The 18,576-nt window shown below is 52.3% G+C and overlaps 1 protein-coding gene across 10 annotated transcripts in view; it reads left to right on the plus strand.

The window, feature by feature from the left end:
- The window catches only part of PPP1R12B (protein phosphatase 1 regulatory subunit 12B), an 85,633-nt gene that overhangs the window by 57,537 nt on the left and 9,520 nt on the right, over positions 1-18,576 (plus strand). For 5 of the 10 annotated variants that reach the window (XM_090124656.1, XM_090124660.1, XM_031608590.2 and 2 more), the window contains 5 exons: positions 14,907-14,923; positions 15,318-15,462; positions 15,947-16,051; positions 16,324-16,377; positions 17,108-17,158. In XM_090124656.1, coding sequence (XP_089980782.1) covers positions 14,907-14,923; positions 15,318-15,462; positions 15,947-16,051; positions 16,324-16,377; positions 17,108-17,158 — 372 coding nt within the window. Of the gene's footprint in view, positions 1-5,960; positions 6,781-14,906; positions 14,924-15,317; positions 15,463-15,946; positions 16,052-16,323; positions 16,378-17,107; positions 17,159-17,478; positions 17,532-18,576 lie in introns of those variants that run through there. The other 5 variants (XM_090124657.1, XM_031608592.2, XM_090124658.1 and 2 more) reach the window with 4 other exon arrangements.

Raw genomic sequence — 18,576 nt, forward strand, 5'->3', positions numbered from 1 at the left:
ATTATGGCATAAAAGTCAGGAGTGCTGGGGCTGCCCCTGCACCTTCCACTTGCATTTACAGCCTTGAGGAGAACCCCATCTGTTTGTTATTCCTGATTATTGATACCATTGCCTTCCAGCTCTGTAACCTCTTACTGACAGCCCTTCCAGAGCTGATGAAGTCAACGCAATGAAATCCTTCTTCCTTTTCTGCAGACTTTTCTTTAAGCTCAGTCCTCAGATGGTGCAGCTGGTCACTGTGTGCCCCTTCTTGTCCTGTTCCAAACATCTCAGTTCAGACCCACAGAACTGCCTGAATGCTCATCTCCTGTGTGCATGACTTGATGCCTGTAGGTGCTAAAATGAGGTTTCTGTGCTCACAATGGTGCTTTTTTTAACTCTTTCACCACTGCTTTTTATTTTCTATATTTATAAGAAGGGAAGAAGATTCTCAAGTTTTAAATATAAAATGTGCTATTCTCAGCCCACGCTAAAATTATCTTCTGCTGCAGCTTAATGCTAATCCAGGTAAGCCTGATGGGTACAGCTTCCAGCATTTTTATGGTAAATTTAGTGATGGGAATAAAAAGTGGAGTCACGTATGATGCTGCATGTACAATTACAGAATGGCAGCAGTGTTTGGGAGGGGAGGAAGATCCTCTCCTTCTGCTTCGTATCCGTGAGACATAATGCCAGGTCTGCTCCTGGGAATCCTGCTCAGTGCACTGCAGAGGAGAGCCTGCTCACTTCCACAGTTTGTATTCCATTTATGGCAAAGTGCTGCAGTGCCTTTACATCACGTTTACAACAGAGCTTATTGCCTGACCAATAGTTTCTTTGCTACGGCCCTTCAGCCTTCTGCTGCCGAACAGAACATCGCTGCCTTTTTCAGTCCTAAATAAACCCCGTGAAGCTATAACTGAACCTGTTAAAGCTTGCATGTAATTTTACAGTGATTTATTTACTGTGTTAAGGTGTTTTTTCTGTAGCGTGTGTTTTTCAGTCAACTTTTCGTCATCCCAAATAACAGCAGGTTGGCTGTTACTGTGCACGCAGCTCCGACCCTGTGCTGTCCCACATAACAGCTCTGCTCTGGATTTGCAGTCTGAGCCTGGATTGCAGCTCGTGGGGAACGCAGTTGGCCATGCAAGAAACAAGGCTTTTATTGCAGCCTTGAAGACGGGCTTTTCATCACATCTCCTGGGCTAGTTAACAGCACTGCTAATTTCAGACCAACTCACTGAGCACCGAAACAAACAGCTTCTCTGCTGTCAGAATCTCACTGCACAAAGGGCGTGGGGTGCAGAGAGTCAAGGAGTAAGGGCAGCAGTGCCAGCAGGATTCAGCCTTCTCTGTGCAGGTTAACTCCATCCCCCACATCTCATCAATGCTCGAGACCTTCTGACCGTGAGATCCCACGCAGCAGGGAGCAGAGCAGTGCCCACGTGCCGAGCTGGGATGGTTGCTGCTATTGCAACCTTCCATCTGAGGCACCCCAGGTGTTAAAGCAGTGCCCTGAGCTGTCAGCAGTGCTGGGCTGGGCCACAGGCGCTGCCTTCACAGACAGCAGAGCTCACAGCCAGGCACGTGGGTGTAGCAGGAGGCAAAAGCAAGGCGTATGAGATTCTTCCAGGGAAGGTGATTGTTGATGCTTTGTGTGTGGAAAGACTTTAGGATGACCTGAGGTGGATGGCATGAAAGAATTTATTAAGATTTTGGCCACAGTGTAAACGTTGCTTGGATTCTTCTTGTTTTGAGGGGGAGGTGCCCTTCACTATGGGTTTTAGCTTTGCGTGCCAACTCAGAAAAGCAATTGGAAATTCAATCCAGAATCTGTTCTTTCTAACTTGCATCAATAGTTCAATACTTAATGGGTATTTTGTGTTTAAACTGAGTTTTTCTGTTTTGGGTTTTTGTTTGTTTGTTTGATTTCATAGAATCATAGCATGGTTTGAGTTGAAAGGGCCCTCAAGGATCACAGAATGGTTTGGGTTGGAAGGGACCTCAAGGACCTTTGGGTTCCAGCCCCCTGCCATGCACAGGGTTGCTGGGGTTTGGTTGTGTTTGGTTTTTTAGCCACTATTTAGAGCCATAACAATTCTGTCATGGCATATAGGAGGACAGGACAGAGTTCACTCTGTTTCTCCAGAGAGGTGTCACAAGAATGAATGTGCTTTCAGAACGGATGAAGTATTACATGAAATATGCAATCTGGATTTCAGTATTTCCCTGGACTGGAACAGCACCAAAGGTGCAGCTCGCTCTCCTCTTGCAGGTGCAAAATCCAGAAGCGGAGGCTGTGAAGTTTTGTGATTGAGCAGCAAGTAACAAAAAGTGGGGGTCCAGCAGTGCTGTTTGCACCAGGACTGGAGTTGTGCCCAGAAGTGCTGCAGGTTGGAGCCTTCCCCCCTGCTCAGCACGATGTGTGTTGTGCACAGGGCTGCTCCCTGGCTGTGGTTGATGTCACAGATGGACTCAAGGTGACCCGGCCAGCTCTGTGGTGTGGGGAGCATCCTGGTGCCTTGTGGCCCCAGTGCTGCCTTCAGCTCAGCCCCTCTGTCAGCTGAGCCCTGTAAATGCTCTCATTTGGGGAAGCAAATGCGTTCCTCAATGCGTCTCTGCCTGGGGGAGATAGGGAGGTTTGGCTACAAATGAAAGAGAAGTCAGCTGAATGAGAAGCAATTCAGCAGCGTTCAGGAGAGCGTGGTAAACCTGAGCTGGAGGATGACAGCGAGGACTTTCAGGAGATTGGCTTGGGATGATTTGTTCCAAAAATACCAACAGCTCTCCCTCATCCTTCAAGTTTCATTAGAATTGTGCTCTCCCAGGAGGGCTCCTGCGTTCCTGCAGAGCTCAGTGTGGGCTCACATCACCCTGCAGCTCTGGCTGCAGATCCTGCCTTTGTTTCCCATTCTTGCCTGCTGCACTTTGTGAAGGTCTCTGCTGCTCAGATCTGCTTCATCAGCCCAACGTTGTGTAGGTGAAGACTGCCAACGCAGGTAAAGGGGACGTTTGAATTAATCCTCTTTCTGATACATCATCTTCTTGTATGTTGGTCTTCCTCTCCAGTTACAGAAGTAGGGTCTGTTTGGGTAGGAACACAGGTGGCCTTTCCAAAGGAAGGGAGAGGCAGCTATCTCAAAGAAAAGTATCTGAAAAGCAATCTGACCACCACTGCCCTGAGACAGAAGGTATTCGTGCTGCAGTGCTCACGGATGAGAAGGAATTTAAGACAATGTTGCCTGTAAATAGGGTTCGGGCTGCAGTCACTGCTGGGCAGCACGTCGTGGTATGGGCTTTGTGACCTGTGAGGTGGCAGCGCTCAGGAAAGGCGGCTGGGGGCTTTGGGTGGCGTTGGATGTGTTGTGTCTGTTTGGTGGCTGTGCAGAAATTCTCTGACAAAATCAGCAGCACCACATCGATGGCGCAGGACGGGCTGGTGTTGCATACTGAGGAATATCCTTCACAGACAGAAGCAGTCGCAGCTAAACCACGACCTTGAATGTTACAAACACTGGGATGTGAGGACGAGGGAGCTGCAAGGGAAGATCGGGTTTCATACTTACACAGGGGAGAACTTGAAAGTGAGCTGTATGAAGCAGCATGAAGAAAGTGTAAATTAGGCACCTTTGTTGAGGTAAGGATGGAACCCGACGTGTTTTGCCATATTGCATCTCCTTTGCTGTCTCTCCTGCCTAATAAGGATGCTATTCCTCGTGCTACCCCATCTCTTTAAAATTGTCCACCAGGATGCGTTTTGTCAATCTGTGAGGCATCTGCACTGGATGACTAATTAACTTTTAATTAGCAGGGAATAGAAAGCTCAGGTTTTGTTTTGCTGTGAGGCTCAAGCTGTGAGTTCTGTGCTCAGCGCTGCCGCCCCTCCCCGCAGAAACGCAGCAGTGGGTCCTGGAGGACCGGAGGGATGCACAAAGCTGTGATGTGGGGCTGTTCAGCTCCACCTCATGACTAAGCTGGGCTTTGGCAGCCGTGTAATTGGGATTGAGGTTGCCACACGAGTTAGCCCAGTTTCGGTTACTGATGTTTTGAAACCTCAGAAGCAGAGCTTGGTGTGAAAGAATTGTAGGATCATGGAAGGTTTGGGTTGGAAGGCACCTTAGAAATCACCTCATTCCCACTTCCAAGCTTGCCCAGGTCCTCTTGGATGACATCTCCTTCCTTCTGTTGCATCAGCTACACTGTTCAGCTCGGTGTCTTCTGCAAACATGCTCAGGTGCCCTCGATCCCACTGTGTGTCATCAATAGTGATGTTGAAGAGCACTGTTCCAAGACCAGGAGCCGTGGTTCTCCATTTCCAGTCACTGGGGGCTTCATCTGACAGCCACAGCTCTGGGATATGGAGGGGAGCAGCATGGCAGCCCCATCAGCAGCTCCCTCGTGGCCTTGGGATGGATACCATCAGCCCCAAAGCCCTGTGCACATTCAGTCCCATCAGCTGCTCTCCAATCCGCTCTTCTTACAGTGGGGGGATTTTTCTCCCCACCTCCTGCACAGAGCTTCAGGGATGTGAGATACGGAGAGCCTGACTGCAACTGGATGCTGAAGCAGAGAACTGTGGAGTCCCTCAGCTTTCTCCATATCTGGCCAGGAAGGCCAACCCGTGTGTGCAGGTCCTATAAATGTGCCTTTAGTGTCTGAATCGTTGTGTTGTCACTGCTGTGAGCTGCAGGGGGGGCTGAATGCTGGCGACAGATGCGGGCTGCAAAGATCAAGGTCCTGCATGGCCTTCTTGAGCAGCAGGGAGCTGTCACTGCCTTCTCATGTGTCTGGGCTTCATCTGCATACCTTTAAAAGGGAATGCAAAAATTTTTCCAGGCAGATTTAGACCTCTCCAAAGTTTTTTTCCTTCCTGCAGTCAGTAGAGGATGAATCTCCTTCTTTGTGGTGAAGCATCAAGTGGAAACCTGACCTCAAAGTGACTTTGCCAGAGAAGGGGAATCCAGCAGACGCATTCCCCGCTCTGTGGTCGTGCAGTGATGCTGTATTGCTTCTCCTGGTCGTGGCAATGCTGAATGGTGGGAGTCAGCCACGTGGGAGCCCTTCCCAAATGATGTATGTTAGTACAAGTGCATAATTACCAAGCATTGTGCAGAAAAGGGGCAATATTTAAGACTAACAGGTATGTGATATTTTAGAAGTACTTCATATAGGTGGTTTTTTTGCACTTATTATGAGTTATTCCATGATAAAGGGAGCTGCAGGGCTGGAGCAGCACTGGCTGCAGGGGGGCAGGCTCCAGCACACTGGTGGGTCAGTGGCTGCTTTGGGGGCTGTGAGCAGGTCTGGATCAGCCTCAGTGTCTCTGTGTGCCACCACAGCAGTGATGCTGATCCACTTCAGCACAGGTAGTTGAGCCAGCGCCCTCCCAGTGAGGAACGACAGAACTTTGCACCTTACAGCTGCTGTTTGACTCCCAGATTGCACTTAGCATATGGAAGCTGTTAAATCAGTGCACTGCAGTGATTGCAGGGCACCTTCCCTGTGCTTCTTGCAGCTGAACGCTGTGAGCTTGCTCAGCTGCCACTGCAAGCCATCCTCTTGGCTTTGCAGTGCTGCACTGCTGGCAGGGAGCAGGAAGTTCTGCTCAGCAGAGTGCCCTGAAGTTTACTGAGAGGTGTGTGCTCTCCCCACCCTTCTCCCTTCCCTCTGTGTTCTCTCCCCTCCTCCTCCTCCATCCCCAAAGCTCATTTCAATGAGCGTGCATTGCACAAGCTCGGTGTCGCCTTCTCGCTGCTCGGAACAGGCTTCTGAGCAAACAACAAAAATCCTGTTGTGCTGCATGAATGCGTTCCTCCCTTTAATGGTATGAAGTGCTCCATGTCCTTTAAAAGCTCTCCCTTTGTCACAGCTGTGACATGCATGCATCGGCCCCGCGCAGTGCAGCCCTCCGACCTCAGCTCCCAGCTGCCCAGGCCTTGGAAGCTTGGAAGTTTTTACTTTCTCCCCCATCTTCTTTTTTCTTTTTTTTTTTCCCCCTTTTTCCCCTACAAGTGGCAGCTCAAATCCCAAGCTGAAAGTGAATCGCAGCTGCTGGCCGCCCTCCAGCATTCCTGGCTGCAAGAGTAAGGATCTGGAATGTCAGCGGCAGCGCGGGGCGGGAAGGAGCAGCGTGCGCGTGGGGAACGGCGCCCGGAGGAGGAGGACGGAACAAAACACAACTTCAGCTGGCCTGCCCCTTTCCAAGCGCGTGTTTGTTCCTGATTTATGCTTTCGCGTTGCTCTTAAAGCATGCGGCTCGGCGCAGCTACGGCAGAGAGCTGGCAGCAGCGTGCCGGAGCACAACAGGTTTTTGGTGGTGGTTCGGGTTTGTTTTTTTACTCTCTGGAAAAGCGTCTGGTCTAGAGACGCTCGGCTGTTCCTCCTGCTCTTCCCATTGAGCTGGGAGACCTTTCCTCGTGCAGCTTTGGGAAGGAGAGCCCCTGTCCTGCGGCTCCGGACAGGAGATGTCCCTGCGTGGGCGCTGCGGACACCACCTCTTCTGCTCAGATGAGGAACCTTTCGGAGCCTCAGCTCCCTCTGCAGCAGATTAATGCCTAAAATTACACACCTTAACCAGCAGGGTTTAATTACCAGAGCTGTGAATAGTTTAATTAGTTTGTTCTGACCTTGGAAGGAGGACCTGCCCAGCGACGGGAGAGCGCAGCTTTGTTGCTCTGCGGTGACCCAGCCTGCAGGGCCATGTCGTCTCTGTTCACCAGGAGCAAGGAGTACACGCGGAGCAGGAAGTCCCAGTCAGATTCACCCCCATCCTCTCCTTCCCCGATTGCAAAGACGCTCAGAGTAAGCAGCTTTTCCTTTCTGTGCTCAGGGCGGCCCGCTGGGGTTGGTGGAATGCCCTCGGGTTGCTTTGTGGTTTGCTTTGGAAGGAGCGTGGTGTAAAGTGAAAGTCGGGAAGGTGACTCTGCAGCAACAGGTTGGAACTCTGCAAGTCCCCGGAGCGGGGCTGATTGGCACCGGTGCTGCGGGAGCTGCTGGGGTGGTTTCCCCTGCCCTGCGCTCGCAGCAGGCACAGGCATCTCTCTCCATAGGTTATGTCTGCGATGAAAATGAGGCAAAACCTGAGCAGCTTGTTAAGCTGTGCGCTTCCATCAGCGCTGCGATGCTGCCGGCATCCAGCTGGGAGCTGAGGTCTGGTTTAGTACTTCCAGCAGTAGAAAAATAAAGAGAACCACCTGCACCAGGAGGAGCAGCAGGGCAGGATAGCGGCCGGCGTGCTGCTCTGCAGAGCTGTTTTGGGAGTGGGGACGCTGTAAGAGTGCTGGTGTTGGCCAGGGGAGGCTATGGGAACCCCCGCATCCCCATCAGGGTATGGGCAGCCTCTTTGCAGCCAAGCAGTGTTAGCTATCCTGGAGGAAGTCCACTCACTCCTGGAGGAATGGGGCTGAAAAAAGACAGATTAATTTTAGATGCAAGCATTGCATTAATCTGAGCACTGCTGTTCGTGCAAATCAGGTGTGCGTGGTCTGCTCCAGTGCTCTTGGTCTGGAAGCAGCATAGTGCTGGTTGTGCAGGGGGCGTTTGCCCCACTGCGGTGCTGCCTGGGGCGTCCCTGGGGGTTTGGGGTCACCCCCTGTGAGCTGGGCCCATGGCAGCTCACCCCGCTGTGCCTGCAGCTCCTGGGAGTCTGCAGCAGTGGTAACAGTGGGTGCAGGAGGTTGGAACCCTTCACACGTGTTCTTACTTATTGTATACAACTGAGCAAGGTTTAGATTTCTCTCCATAACCGAGTTCTTCAAAGCCTCCTTGCGCACATGAGCGTGGCAAACGTCTCTCAAGCTGTGGCTGTTCCTGCACAGTGAGCTGATGCCAGTGGTGGCGTGAGTTGGAAAGCAGGTGTGTGAGCAGGGAAATCCTGCTGCTAATAGGGGTGTGGGTGCAGGATGGAGCACCAGGGCTGGGGAGAGCCGTGCCCTGCCTGCAGAGATGTGGCTCACAAGTGTAGGAAGCAGCCCTGGTGTGTCAGGGCTGTGGAAGCAGCCGATGCTTTGGCAGGGTTTGCTTCTAGCTGAAACAAAGTCTGTGAGTTAACTCCTCCAAGATAATGTAATTCTGCCACGAGCAAAAGCAATAATTAAGTGTGCTTTCCTATGGGATTGTGCCATGGTATTTTTTGTGCGTTTCCCCTCTGCTCCCATGCCCACAATATTGGCAGCCCTTGCAGCCTTAATAAAACAGGTGGGAATGTGATATCTTGGAGCCTTTCCTATTTCCACCCGGTTCCGATTGATCCCAGCAGAGCTGTGCATGCTGAGCGATCCCAGCTGGGCAGGCAGTGAGGGGCAGGCATGGAAACCTCCTGGAGCAGCAGGCAGCCCAAAGAAGGGCTTGTTCCTTGGGCAAACAGCTGCATTCAGATGCCATTTGCAAAGCAGCTTCCTGTGGCATGCCCTTGGCCCTGCCTTTGCCCTGCTGCTCATAGCCTTCCTTGTTGGCCGTTAGCATAAAACCACACGTGCTTTTTTCCTGCCTTTAACGATGAGAAGGGTGAGCACTTTGCAGTGAGTTATTGCACGCTCTAAGAAAAGCAATACCCTGGAAAATAACAGCACCACAGGGGAGGGCTCGAGCAGAAGACACCCGAGGAAGTTGTGCAGTGTTGGTGTGTGAGCAGCTCCGTGTGCCACTGCAGGGTCAGCACCTCCTGGTGCCTGGCGAGCTGCAGGGCCCCACTTCTGGTGTCATAGAACCAGCAGGGTTGGAGAAAAGCCCTGAGGTCATCTGATCCAACCATCCACCAACCTCCAATGTCACCACTGAGCCACATCCCTCAGTACTGCGTCTGCCCTTTCCTTCAACACCTCCAGGGACGGTGAACCCCCACCCCCAGGCAGTGTGTGCCAGTGCCTTGTTGCATTGTGGGGATGTTCGGGTGCTGCTGGAGCTCCTGCTCCCATCACAGCCCCACATGGCAATGGGTGGGAGCACCTCACGGCCCGTTCTCACTCTGTTGAATGGCTTTGTGACCACTTGAGCCTTGTTGCAGTTATTAGAGGTGCCGGCTGTACTCTGGCATTAGGCAGGGCTGCACAAATCATTTGCTGTGCTGCACAGCATGAGGGGATGACAAGTGCTCTGCAAACAGTTCTCCAGGAACCTTTATCTTCCTGGTCTGCACTGAGCAGCCTGGGCTCATCCTGATGGTGATAAAAGTGATGCTGCTTGCATCGGAGCGGGGTCAGGGCGGTTGTCTCCAGACATTCTTTTCCCTGTGTCTGCACTGCTGGCTCATTACAGTGTTTGCAGAAACTCTGCTGTCCTCTCCCATTAGCCAGCAAAAAACGTAGGATACCGAAACTTGAACTTTAAGGCAATTAACCTCAGGCTGTGCTCTTCCACTGCCTGATTTGTTTATTGCTGCTCCGATCGCTGGTTATTTCTCAGGCGTCGTGTTCCTTAGATGGATATCAGTAAGAAATCCTTCTGGGTTCTGTTTGTTCTTCTTCTTTTTGTTGTGTTTTGTTTTTTTCCTCTGTCAATGCCCATATCTGGAAATGCATTGGGAGCATGCAGTCATGCTCAGGGCACCCACCCGCCGGGTGGGACTCAGTGCTGGGCAGCGCCGACCACCCTTGTGTCCACAGCAGGAGCCCTGGTGCATGCAGTGACCCATGTGAAGTGTTACACCCCGGCTGTGTCTCTGTAGTTAAACTTTCTCAGCTCTCCTCCTTTCCTAGGAATCAAGCCATTGATTCAAGCCAAAACCAAGCAGGGACGGTGCCAGTTCTTCAGTGTCCACAGGCTGCTGGCTGAGCCCATGCTCCAACCCTGTGGCACTGCGTGTCCATGTTACCAAAACAAGTCGTTTCTGCCCTGGGAGGGCTCCTGCAGGGTGCTGTGGCTGGAAGGGTGGGATGATGTTTCCCATGTGTTGAAATCCCATCGGGATCTGCCTGCTTTGGTTGTGCTGCTCCCAAAGCTGGAGGCACGTGGTGCAACGCCGCCACTGCGCGCACAGCTCTGTGCTGCTCCACGGAGGGATCCAGGTCAGCAGATGGGGAGAGGCTGCCTGGGGTCACACGGCTGTTGTGGGGTTGCCCAACACTGCAGGGGAGCCCGGTGTGCAGGAGGGGTGAGGAGGAGGAGATCTGACCTGGGGTCAGCCTGGAGCACAGCCACGGTGGTGCCTGGCCCAGGGGGACAGGGAGGTGCTGTGGGATGGGAATGGGTGGAAGGGGAGAGCGAATGGAAACCAGAGGCAGAAAACCACTCTAACCTCTGAATTGCAAACCAGTGTTTACTGCAGTGGCAGGAGCCCATTATAGCTTTGTTTTCCATAAGAGGAACAGGAACCCATAGCAAACAAAGCTGGCAGGGCTCAGTCTGCCCATTGCCCCTGGGCACTGCAGATGGACCTGTGCAGCTCCGGACACATCTGTGCAGGCTCCCAACCAGGGAGGTGCTGCCCTGTCCTTGGAGCTGCCCCTGGAGACAGATGCAGAGTGCTGACCTCGGGTTAGCTTGGTCTGCTTCTTGGGTTGGTTTTGTTTTTCACAAGGACTTGTCAGTTCTTTTTACTAACCCCCTATAGCTGAGGTCACTCCTGAAGAAGCAAAGCTTTGGAGCAGACATCCTCAAGCAGGTTTGGGCTCAGATCACCTCCTGGCAGCAGCTCTGGAGCTGTTTTAGGCAGAAACAAATGAGGAGAGAGAGGCAGCACCAAGAGCTTCACTGACAGCACAGGATGCTCCGCGCAGTGCAGACAGCCCAGCATCCCTCAGCAGCCCTAATGGCTTTTCCGTGCAAGCACTCCCTGTGCCCATGCAGTTGTCACAGGAATGCTATGTGGCTGTTCCAGGACAGGTTGGTTTTAGCAGTTGCAATTGAGGCTCCAAATAGACATTTAAACACACCATGACCACACCTGGGAATGCCCAGCAGTGTGTGCAGGGCTGGGGAGGAGCTGCTGCCTGCAGCCCCATGGCATTAAGAAGTTTGGGAGCAGCAATCTCCTCCTCTCAGTCACTTGGCCCTTCAGCTTTGATTTCCTCATGTCTGGAGAGCTCTGTCTAAGATCACAGTGCTTTGCAAAGCGAAGTTTTTCAGCAATAAAACTTGATCCCTTCGAAAAGAAGGGGAAAAAAAAAAAATCAGAGCAGCAGACCCAGGTTTCTGAGTTGTGGCCTCTCCTAAATTAAACTACAATCCAGCTCAGTGCTTTACACAGTGAGCTCTATCCCCCAGAGCCAGCAGTAATGAAGTGCAGCTGGGGCTGAGCCGAGGGGCCAGGAGGAGTGGGGAACTGAGGCAGGGGGGTGGGGGAGCACAGAGGAGCTGCCTGTGCTGGGGCCATGGAGGTGCTGCTGTCAGCCCCCCAGCTGTGTGTGTTTGTTTCGTGCTGTAAGCAATGCAATGTGTTGCAGGCAGCAGCCAAGGCTGCTACTCCAGCTCGGAGGGACTTTTAATGTTATGCTTCAGTAACAGCAGTTTTTATTAAGCAAAGCTTGTTGATTTATAGTTTGTGAAAACATGCTTTGCGTGAGGCTTTGGGGAGTTGGGGGTGAGATGGAGGTGGTTTGGCTGCACTGTGTTATCAATCACAGCAGTGGGATTTGTGAGCCTTGCATTCACAGCAGTGCAGCCCGGGAGGAAGGCAGCAGCATCCATCACCAGGCTGGAGCTGGCGGGGAGCTGAGCCACAGCGCTGGGTCAGCACAGCAGCTTTCCCAGGGAGGCAGTGACCTCAAAGAAGCAGAGTTCAAAACAGACCTTGTAATTCTTCTGCACCCTTTGGAAAACCAAACTTTCTGGTTGTGCCCAGCCCGCGAGTCCAACTGCAAGCTGCACCAAACCCAAGCCTGCTCCTCCCACAGCTCTTGCAGTGCAGCCCCAGCTCCCTTCCAGCTGCACACCATGCACAGGGCTGACCCTCCTGCAGCAGCCGTGCAGCAGAGTAGCAAACCTGCAGTGGGGTGGGAGCAGACAGCCTCAGTGCTGCAGCGGTGTGGCAGCTCCCTGCTGCATTGTGCTTATTGCAGGAAGAACTGAGAGCCACAGGCAGCAGGGCTCAGCAGGAGGATGGCTGCCAACACCGCTGGAGGAGTTCTTGGGGCTTTCTGTGTGGGTTGGGGGGGAAGTGGGGCTGTGGCTGTGCCCTGGGATCCTGCAAAGTGGTGGTTGATCGTGTGTGTGATCAGATCCCTGAAACAAAGCACCAAAATAAATTCCTTGGGAACTATCTTAAAATAGTGCGGACTTTCCCGAGGTTGGCCAATGGGAGATAAAGAAGCATGAAATTTTCCAAAAGCATCTTTTTTTGGGGGGTGGAAATGTAAATAGTGGACTTTTTCTGCCTGTGCTGGGTCAGGTCTGAGCAGCAGAAGAATGCATCTGGAAGCAATGGGGCAGTGTCTGCCTTGGCAGAAGGGCTGAGCCCTTCTTGGAGCTGCATTTCAGGGCTTCATTTTAGCCAAACCTTCCACGAGGAATTTGGTTTTAATTTTACCTCGCTGAACTTCGAACAGCTGTGAGAGTTTGTGTGTGTTGAAGGGAAAACTCCTGCTTTCCTCCATCCAAAACCCAAACCCTGCAGCGTTCCTGCGCTGTGCAGCATCAGCTTGGAGCCGCCCGGCGTGCTGGGATGTCCCTGCTGGAGTGGGGGGTTGCAACTAAACAACGGTGAGGTCCCTTCCGACCCAAACCACCATATGATTCCATGATGCTGTTTGCTCCCATGCCCTGTGTTCTGCAGCCCTGTGGGGTTCAGCCAGGGGGAGCTGGCAGCAATAATAGCCAGGCTGTGCCACCCCAGCACCGTGCTGCCATCCCACAGCCAGGAGGAAAGGTGTGACGTGAGGCGTGTGGCTGTAGGTCGGGGTGCACGTGCAAACCCCACTCCCATCCTGCTGCTGCGAGAGCTCTGAGCACTGATGCTGACCAGACACCTGGCAGTGCTCCCTGCAGCGCTGCTCTGCGTGTCCAAGTTTTCCTTTAACAGCCATCAGTGCTCACGTCCCGGCTGCAGGTCCTGCCTGGGCTGCAGGCTGCTTTCAGAACCAGGGCAGCCGTGCTGCTCCCCGGGGCCCTCCTCCCCCCGCCCTGACCCTGTTTAGCTGCGGGGGCTCATGGCACAGCCCCGTGTTCCCGTGGCTGCTGCTGGTTCTCGTGGATCCCCGGGGAAATGCAGCGCTCGGGGGCGATGCTGACAGCACAGCTCCACATTTGCCAGGGGAAAAAAAAAAACAAACATGAAAAATACGCTGGTGCATTCGTAGAGTTGGTACAGCTGATTCTCAGCACTGCTTTAACCCTAACAGGCCGTGTGGAGTTCATCCAGGAGGTTCTGTTTGTGGGCTCGGCTGCTGCTGCCCTCTGCTCCTTCGGGGAGCGCTGGAGGCTGAGGTTGTGCCCTGAGCTCGGGGCATGCAGGGCACTGCTCACTGGTGCAGCACAGCAGGTGATGCTGCTGACATTTAAGTGGCATTTGGTTGTTAAGAGAGCAGAGAAGCAGTGATTGCAGGGAGGACAGCCCAGCTGCAGCTGGAGGTTTCTGAGGGTGCTGTGGCTGAATGCAGGGCTGGGCTGGGCTGGAAGGGAGGTGGTCCTGGTGGAGATGGCTCCTCTCTTCTGTCATTGTTTTAAAAGCAGAACAGAGGAAGCTGGTCCTTGGGTACAGCATAGCCTGTGTGCAGACCTCAAGAAGAGGCTGAGACAGAAACTGATCTAAAACAAAATAAGTATCCCTTCCTTCCCTGAAGGTAATAGCGAGTGGAGGAGTGATGCTCTGATGGAAGCTGCTTTGTGATTCCATCACAGCGGGGCTGTTGCCAGCAGTGGCTGCAGAGTTCTGTTCAGCCTCTGCTCTCCAGACCCGGCCTTTATATGGTATCATCCTTGTCTCAGAACCACCACTTCACTGCAGCACCACGCCGGGAGGCGCTGCAGGTGGAAGGCTGGGGAAGGATGCAGTTCCCTGTGGGTCCCTTCCAGCTCGGGGTGTTCAGGCTGTAGCACAGGGCTGGACCTGCTGCCGTGGTTCTGCTGCAGCCCTGTGCTCAGCCTGATGGAGCCCTGCAGGCACAGCCCTGGGGAGGGCATGCTAATTGATAGCAGGTTTGGGCTTTGGATTTAGCAGCTCCAGCTGAATGTGCTTTCCAGCTGTGAGGCTTCAGCTTTGGTTCAGTTCCTTTGTCCTGGCCGAGGCACCACAGAGGGCTGTATGGGGTGGTTTCCTTCTTGAACAGAAGACAGGGGTTGTGTTGGGGTTGGAGGAATTAGAAATGTGATGACTTGCAATACCTGCCGAGGTGCAGGCTGAGCACAGACCTCATTGTGCTCAATGCACCCATGCAGAGAGGAGCTCATGGGGGGGAGCAGAGGATGGGAGCAGTGCATCCCACAGGAACCCATGCTGTTCTGTTTGGCTTTGGCGTCTGTAGGAGAAAACTGCCCTGTCCAGAGAACTCCACTAAAAGCTGTGGTTTACCACAGTTGTCCCTGCAGCTCCTGCTGAGCTCCTCTCGCCCTGTAAAGCTCTCCTTCCTTGCAGGTATTTGGCCGTGGAGAAAAGGTGGTTTGTGGTTTTCAGATGTTCATTGTGCACGCAGAGCTCTGTGTGTCCTGGGCCATTCATCACTCACCCACACAGGGCAGCGATCAAAGCCAGCACGGCCATTTGATGTGAAAGGGAAACAATAGATGAGTTTGGGGCCCAGGAATGAGCTTCAGTTCTGGACATGAGGATTTAAAAGCCCAGGTTCTGTAGGTTTTGGGGTTGTGAAGGAAATGAAATCTGAAATGCTGGAGAGAAGCAGAAGCAGCTGAGAAGGCTCTGCAGCAGCCGGTGGATCGCAGTTTGGGTGCAGGCTGTGCGTGCTGGGGTGGGAGCAGTGTGCTGCTGGGGCTGCTCTGTTAGTTCTCCTGGTCATTAATTTCCTTTTTTTCTTTTTTTTTCCCCCTCCTTCCTCCAGCATGAACGACTTTCCAGGTAAGAATTTTGTTTCTCGGGGTTTTTTTTCTGATTTAATATTTTAGATTTAGGATTTTTTTCTATGTCCCATTTTTGCACAGCTCTGGGGTTCCCCGTCCTTCACATCAGTGGCACAAGCTGTCCCTGGCTCTGACCAGTGGATTCTCATCTTAGCTCGGCTATTGGGCCGCTCTGCTTTCCTCCTTTGCTCCTCCAGCCACCCACCAGCCACGTGCAGCTCAAAACCCTTCAACGTCCCATTGAATGGAGCCCATTCCCACCATGAAGATGGGGATCCCTGATAACTGCTGGGCTGTTCCCAGCTGGTTCAGCATGGGGCACTGCCCACCTTTGTGTCACACTGCCATTCCCTGCATTGCAGCTGCTCCAGTGCTGCATCTTTGCCTTTCAGGTTGGAAGCAGCTACAGCCCCTGCCACCAGTGACTCCTACAGTGACCGTGCCTCCAGCCGCTCCAGTGCCTACAGCCGCAGGGAGAACCGCCTAGCAGCCCTCAGCAGCAGGGCAGAAGAGGAGAGCAACAGGGACTATAAAAAGGTGGGGTTTCTGTATGTAATGTTGTCACTGGCTGCACCTTGGAAGCTGCGCCAGCTGTCTTTGGAACATTTCCCATTGTCTGTTTCCATTGCCTTTGGGAATGATGCTCGTCGTTCTCAAATGCATCAGTCCTACAGAGGATTAAAGCAGGATGGGGTGCAGGGAACCTGGGAAACAGGGAGTGAGGGATCGGGATGAAGAGATGGGGGAGTAAAGGAGATTTGTAAAGGAGAAGAAAGGCTAACCTTGAATGCCACCAGCATGGCCACAGCCTGCACACCCAACTGAATCATTTTGTCCTGCTGTGACTCCGGAATTATTTGTTCTAAAAGCTCTGAAGCTTTCAATGTGATCCTTGGAATCAGTAACACAGGCTGCCAGGTGTGCATGCACATCTGGTACTGATGCAAAGGCCATATGAAAAGTGTCTGGAGCACTTCTGGCTGAAGAGCAGCCCTGCTAATTGAAACGTTTTGTATTTCAGTTGTACGAAAGCGCCCTGTCTGAAAATCAAAAGCTGAAGACAAAACTGCAAGAAGCACAGCTCGAGCTGGCTGACATCAAATCCAAGTTGGAAAAGGCAGCCCAGGTAAGGCCAAAAGCTGCTCCTCTGCTGGGCAAAGCGAGCACTGCCCCATGCCATGCCAACACATCCCCAGTGTGGGAGGGGATGCGGTGCTCAGGAGGGAAGCTGCTGCAGGGGGACTCGTGTTACGTTGCACAGAAAGCAGGGTGGTGTGTGTGATTCTCTAAGGACTGCTGCTTCTCTGGGCAAGTGCATCTGTGGGCTTTCCAGGCCTTTGTACAGTATCGTGTGAATGCCTCTCCATTTTAATAGCTTTCTATTTTTAATTTGCATAGCAGAAACAGGAGAAAACTTCTGACCGGTCTAGCATGCTGGAGATGGAGAAAAGGGTATGTGTGTCTGCTTTCTTCTGGGTTCTGATCTTTGCCTCATGCTGCTCTACAGAGCATACTAATTTCTGGAAGGAAAGTGTTAATTAAAAGATAAGTTATATTTTTGCCTTGCAGAGCAGTGCACAGCTATAATTGTGTTCTGACCTTTTTGTGCCTGAGACTTTTCTGCTCTCTTTGCAGATCAGCCATGTTCTGACTTCCTTCTTTCATTATAGGAAGCTACAGAGCAGCAGATTGTATTGCAGAGTCCTACAGGGCTGTCGGTCCATTATGCTTTAAAATGTTATTGATCCTTATAAATAGAAACTTTCAGGAGGGAGGGAGAAACAAGACAAAGCACTGGCTGGGTGTCCATCCTTGTGATTACACTTGAAATCTGATTGATTGAATGCTCCTTCCTCCTAACCAAGCAGTCAGATTTGTTGCAATACGTTTAGCTGAGCTTGTGGTGTCTGGCTGAGTCTGTGCCTTAACTGACCCTGAAGTCAGGTTGGAATGGACCTGAGGAGAGCTGTGCTCCACCTCACGTGTAGGGCCAAAATGAGCCCCAGCACATCACCTGCTGCCACGTCCATCTGGTCAGCTCCTGGCTGTGCAGTGCTGTGAGGTGCTTTTTGGTGATGGCTCCTATAGAAGTGCAAGACTTTTGCTTTTCTTTAAAAGAAAATATGCTTTGTTTTACTTGTAAACACCTGTGACCGTCTCTGTTATGAATCCCTGTAAACAGGAGAAGCGAGCCCTGGAGCGGAAACTCTCTGAAATGGAGGAGGAGATGAAGGTAGGGAATAAACTATTCCCCCTGTCTGTTTAATTTTGATGCTTTGTATTGAAGTCTGTTGGGATTGTCACCCCGGAATGGGATATTAAAGATATACATGGGAAGGGACTCATCTTACCTCTGAGTGCCTCCCTTTGTGCATCCAGGCCTTGCTTTGATGGCTGTGTTCTCCAAACGTGGAGTAGTATTAAAACCGCTCTGTTAGCATCCATCGGATCGCACCGTATGTTCCACCTGTTCTGTTGTTTGCCCTGAGAACTGTGAAGGCTATTCTCCCCAAATGCTTTCTGAGACTAACCTGTGGCATCCGTGAGTTTCAGTTCGCTGAATAGTCTGCAGCCCGAGCAAAGCCGTTGCGTCTCTCTCCAGATGGGTAAGAAGACAAAGCTGGCTTTTGAGATCACGCGCACCGGCCAGCACAGAGCACAGTGATGTATTTCTGTCCGCCCTTCCTACAGCATGTTTGTGGAAGGCTGCGTCAGTAAGTCAGGCTGGAATGGATCTCAGCAAAGAGGAATTTGCTCCCAAGTCCAGCATGGCTTGCTGTTCCCAGCCCTCCCCCCGACCGCTCCCTGCCCCCCCCTCTCGTGGCGCTGCTGGGACGGAGCCCTGCTGGCAGGGAGCACCGCGCTGCCCGATGCAGTGTTTGCCACCTGGGTGCACCTGCAGCTTCACAATGATTCTGCGGCCTTCCATCATTTTATGCTGCACTTGAATGCTTGTACTCACAGAATGGCCCTCTGCGTCCTGTGTGCTGTGCTTCCCTTCCCTCTGAGGAGGATCCAGGTGGCACCGCGTCGCTTTGACAAGGCAGGAGCTGGGGGTGTGAGCAGTGCACTGATGGAAATCATTTCCTGCCACCCGCAAGGAGGTTCCAACTTTGTGCTCCTATTTCAAGCTTCGTATCTCTACCAGGCATACACCTTTGAAAGGATATATTGGCTTTTCCTGCATCTTCTCCTGCAGTAAGTCTCAGAACAATTTGGTGGAGTCTTGCTGTAAGGGCTCTCTTGGTCTTTCAGACAGGACAAAATGAATGTGGATGTGCTCAGAGGGGAGCGACAAAGGGCTGAATGTGCCTGGATTCCAAATCCTTCCTCCTCTCAGCAAGTGGCAACCTTGAACTCCAGAGGGACTTTCCCATCATTACAGAAACACAGCCTCCAAGAGAAAACACAGGCAGGAGCACTCTGTGGCATTGCTTTAGCTCTGTAGATCTCTCCACAAACCAGCTCAGTCCGTGGAGTAAAAAGACAAATTGGTGTCCTCTAGTGGCCTGTTGGTTTTGAACACTTCTATTGGTTCAGAAAGCAATTAATGAGAGAAGATGCCTGCAGGGACTGCTGGACACAGCCCACAGCTCCTCTGCTTGGGGGAGCCGGGAGCTGCAGGTGGATGGAAGCTGAGGAAGTGCTGTG

Source organism: Phasianus colchicus, chromosome 25, assembly GCF_987193195.1.
Source record: "Phasianus colchicus chromosome 25, bPhaCol1.hap1.1, whole genome shotgun sequence".
Lineage (NCBI taxonomy): Eukaryota > Metazoa > Chordata > Aves > Galliformes > Phasianidae > Phasianus > Phasianus colchicus.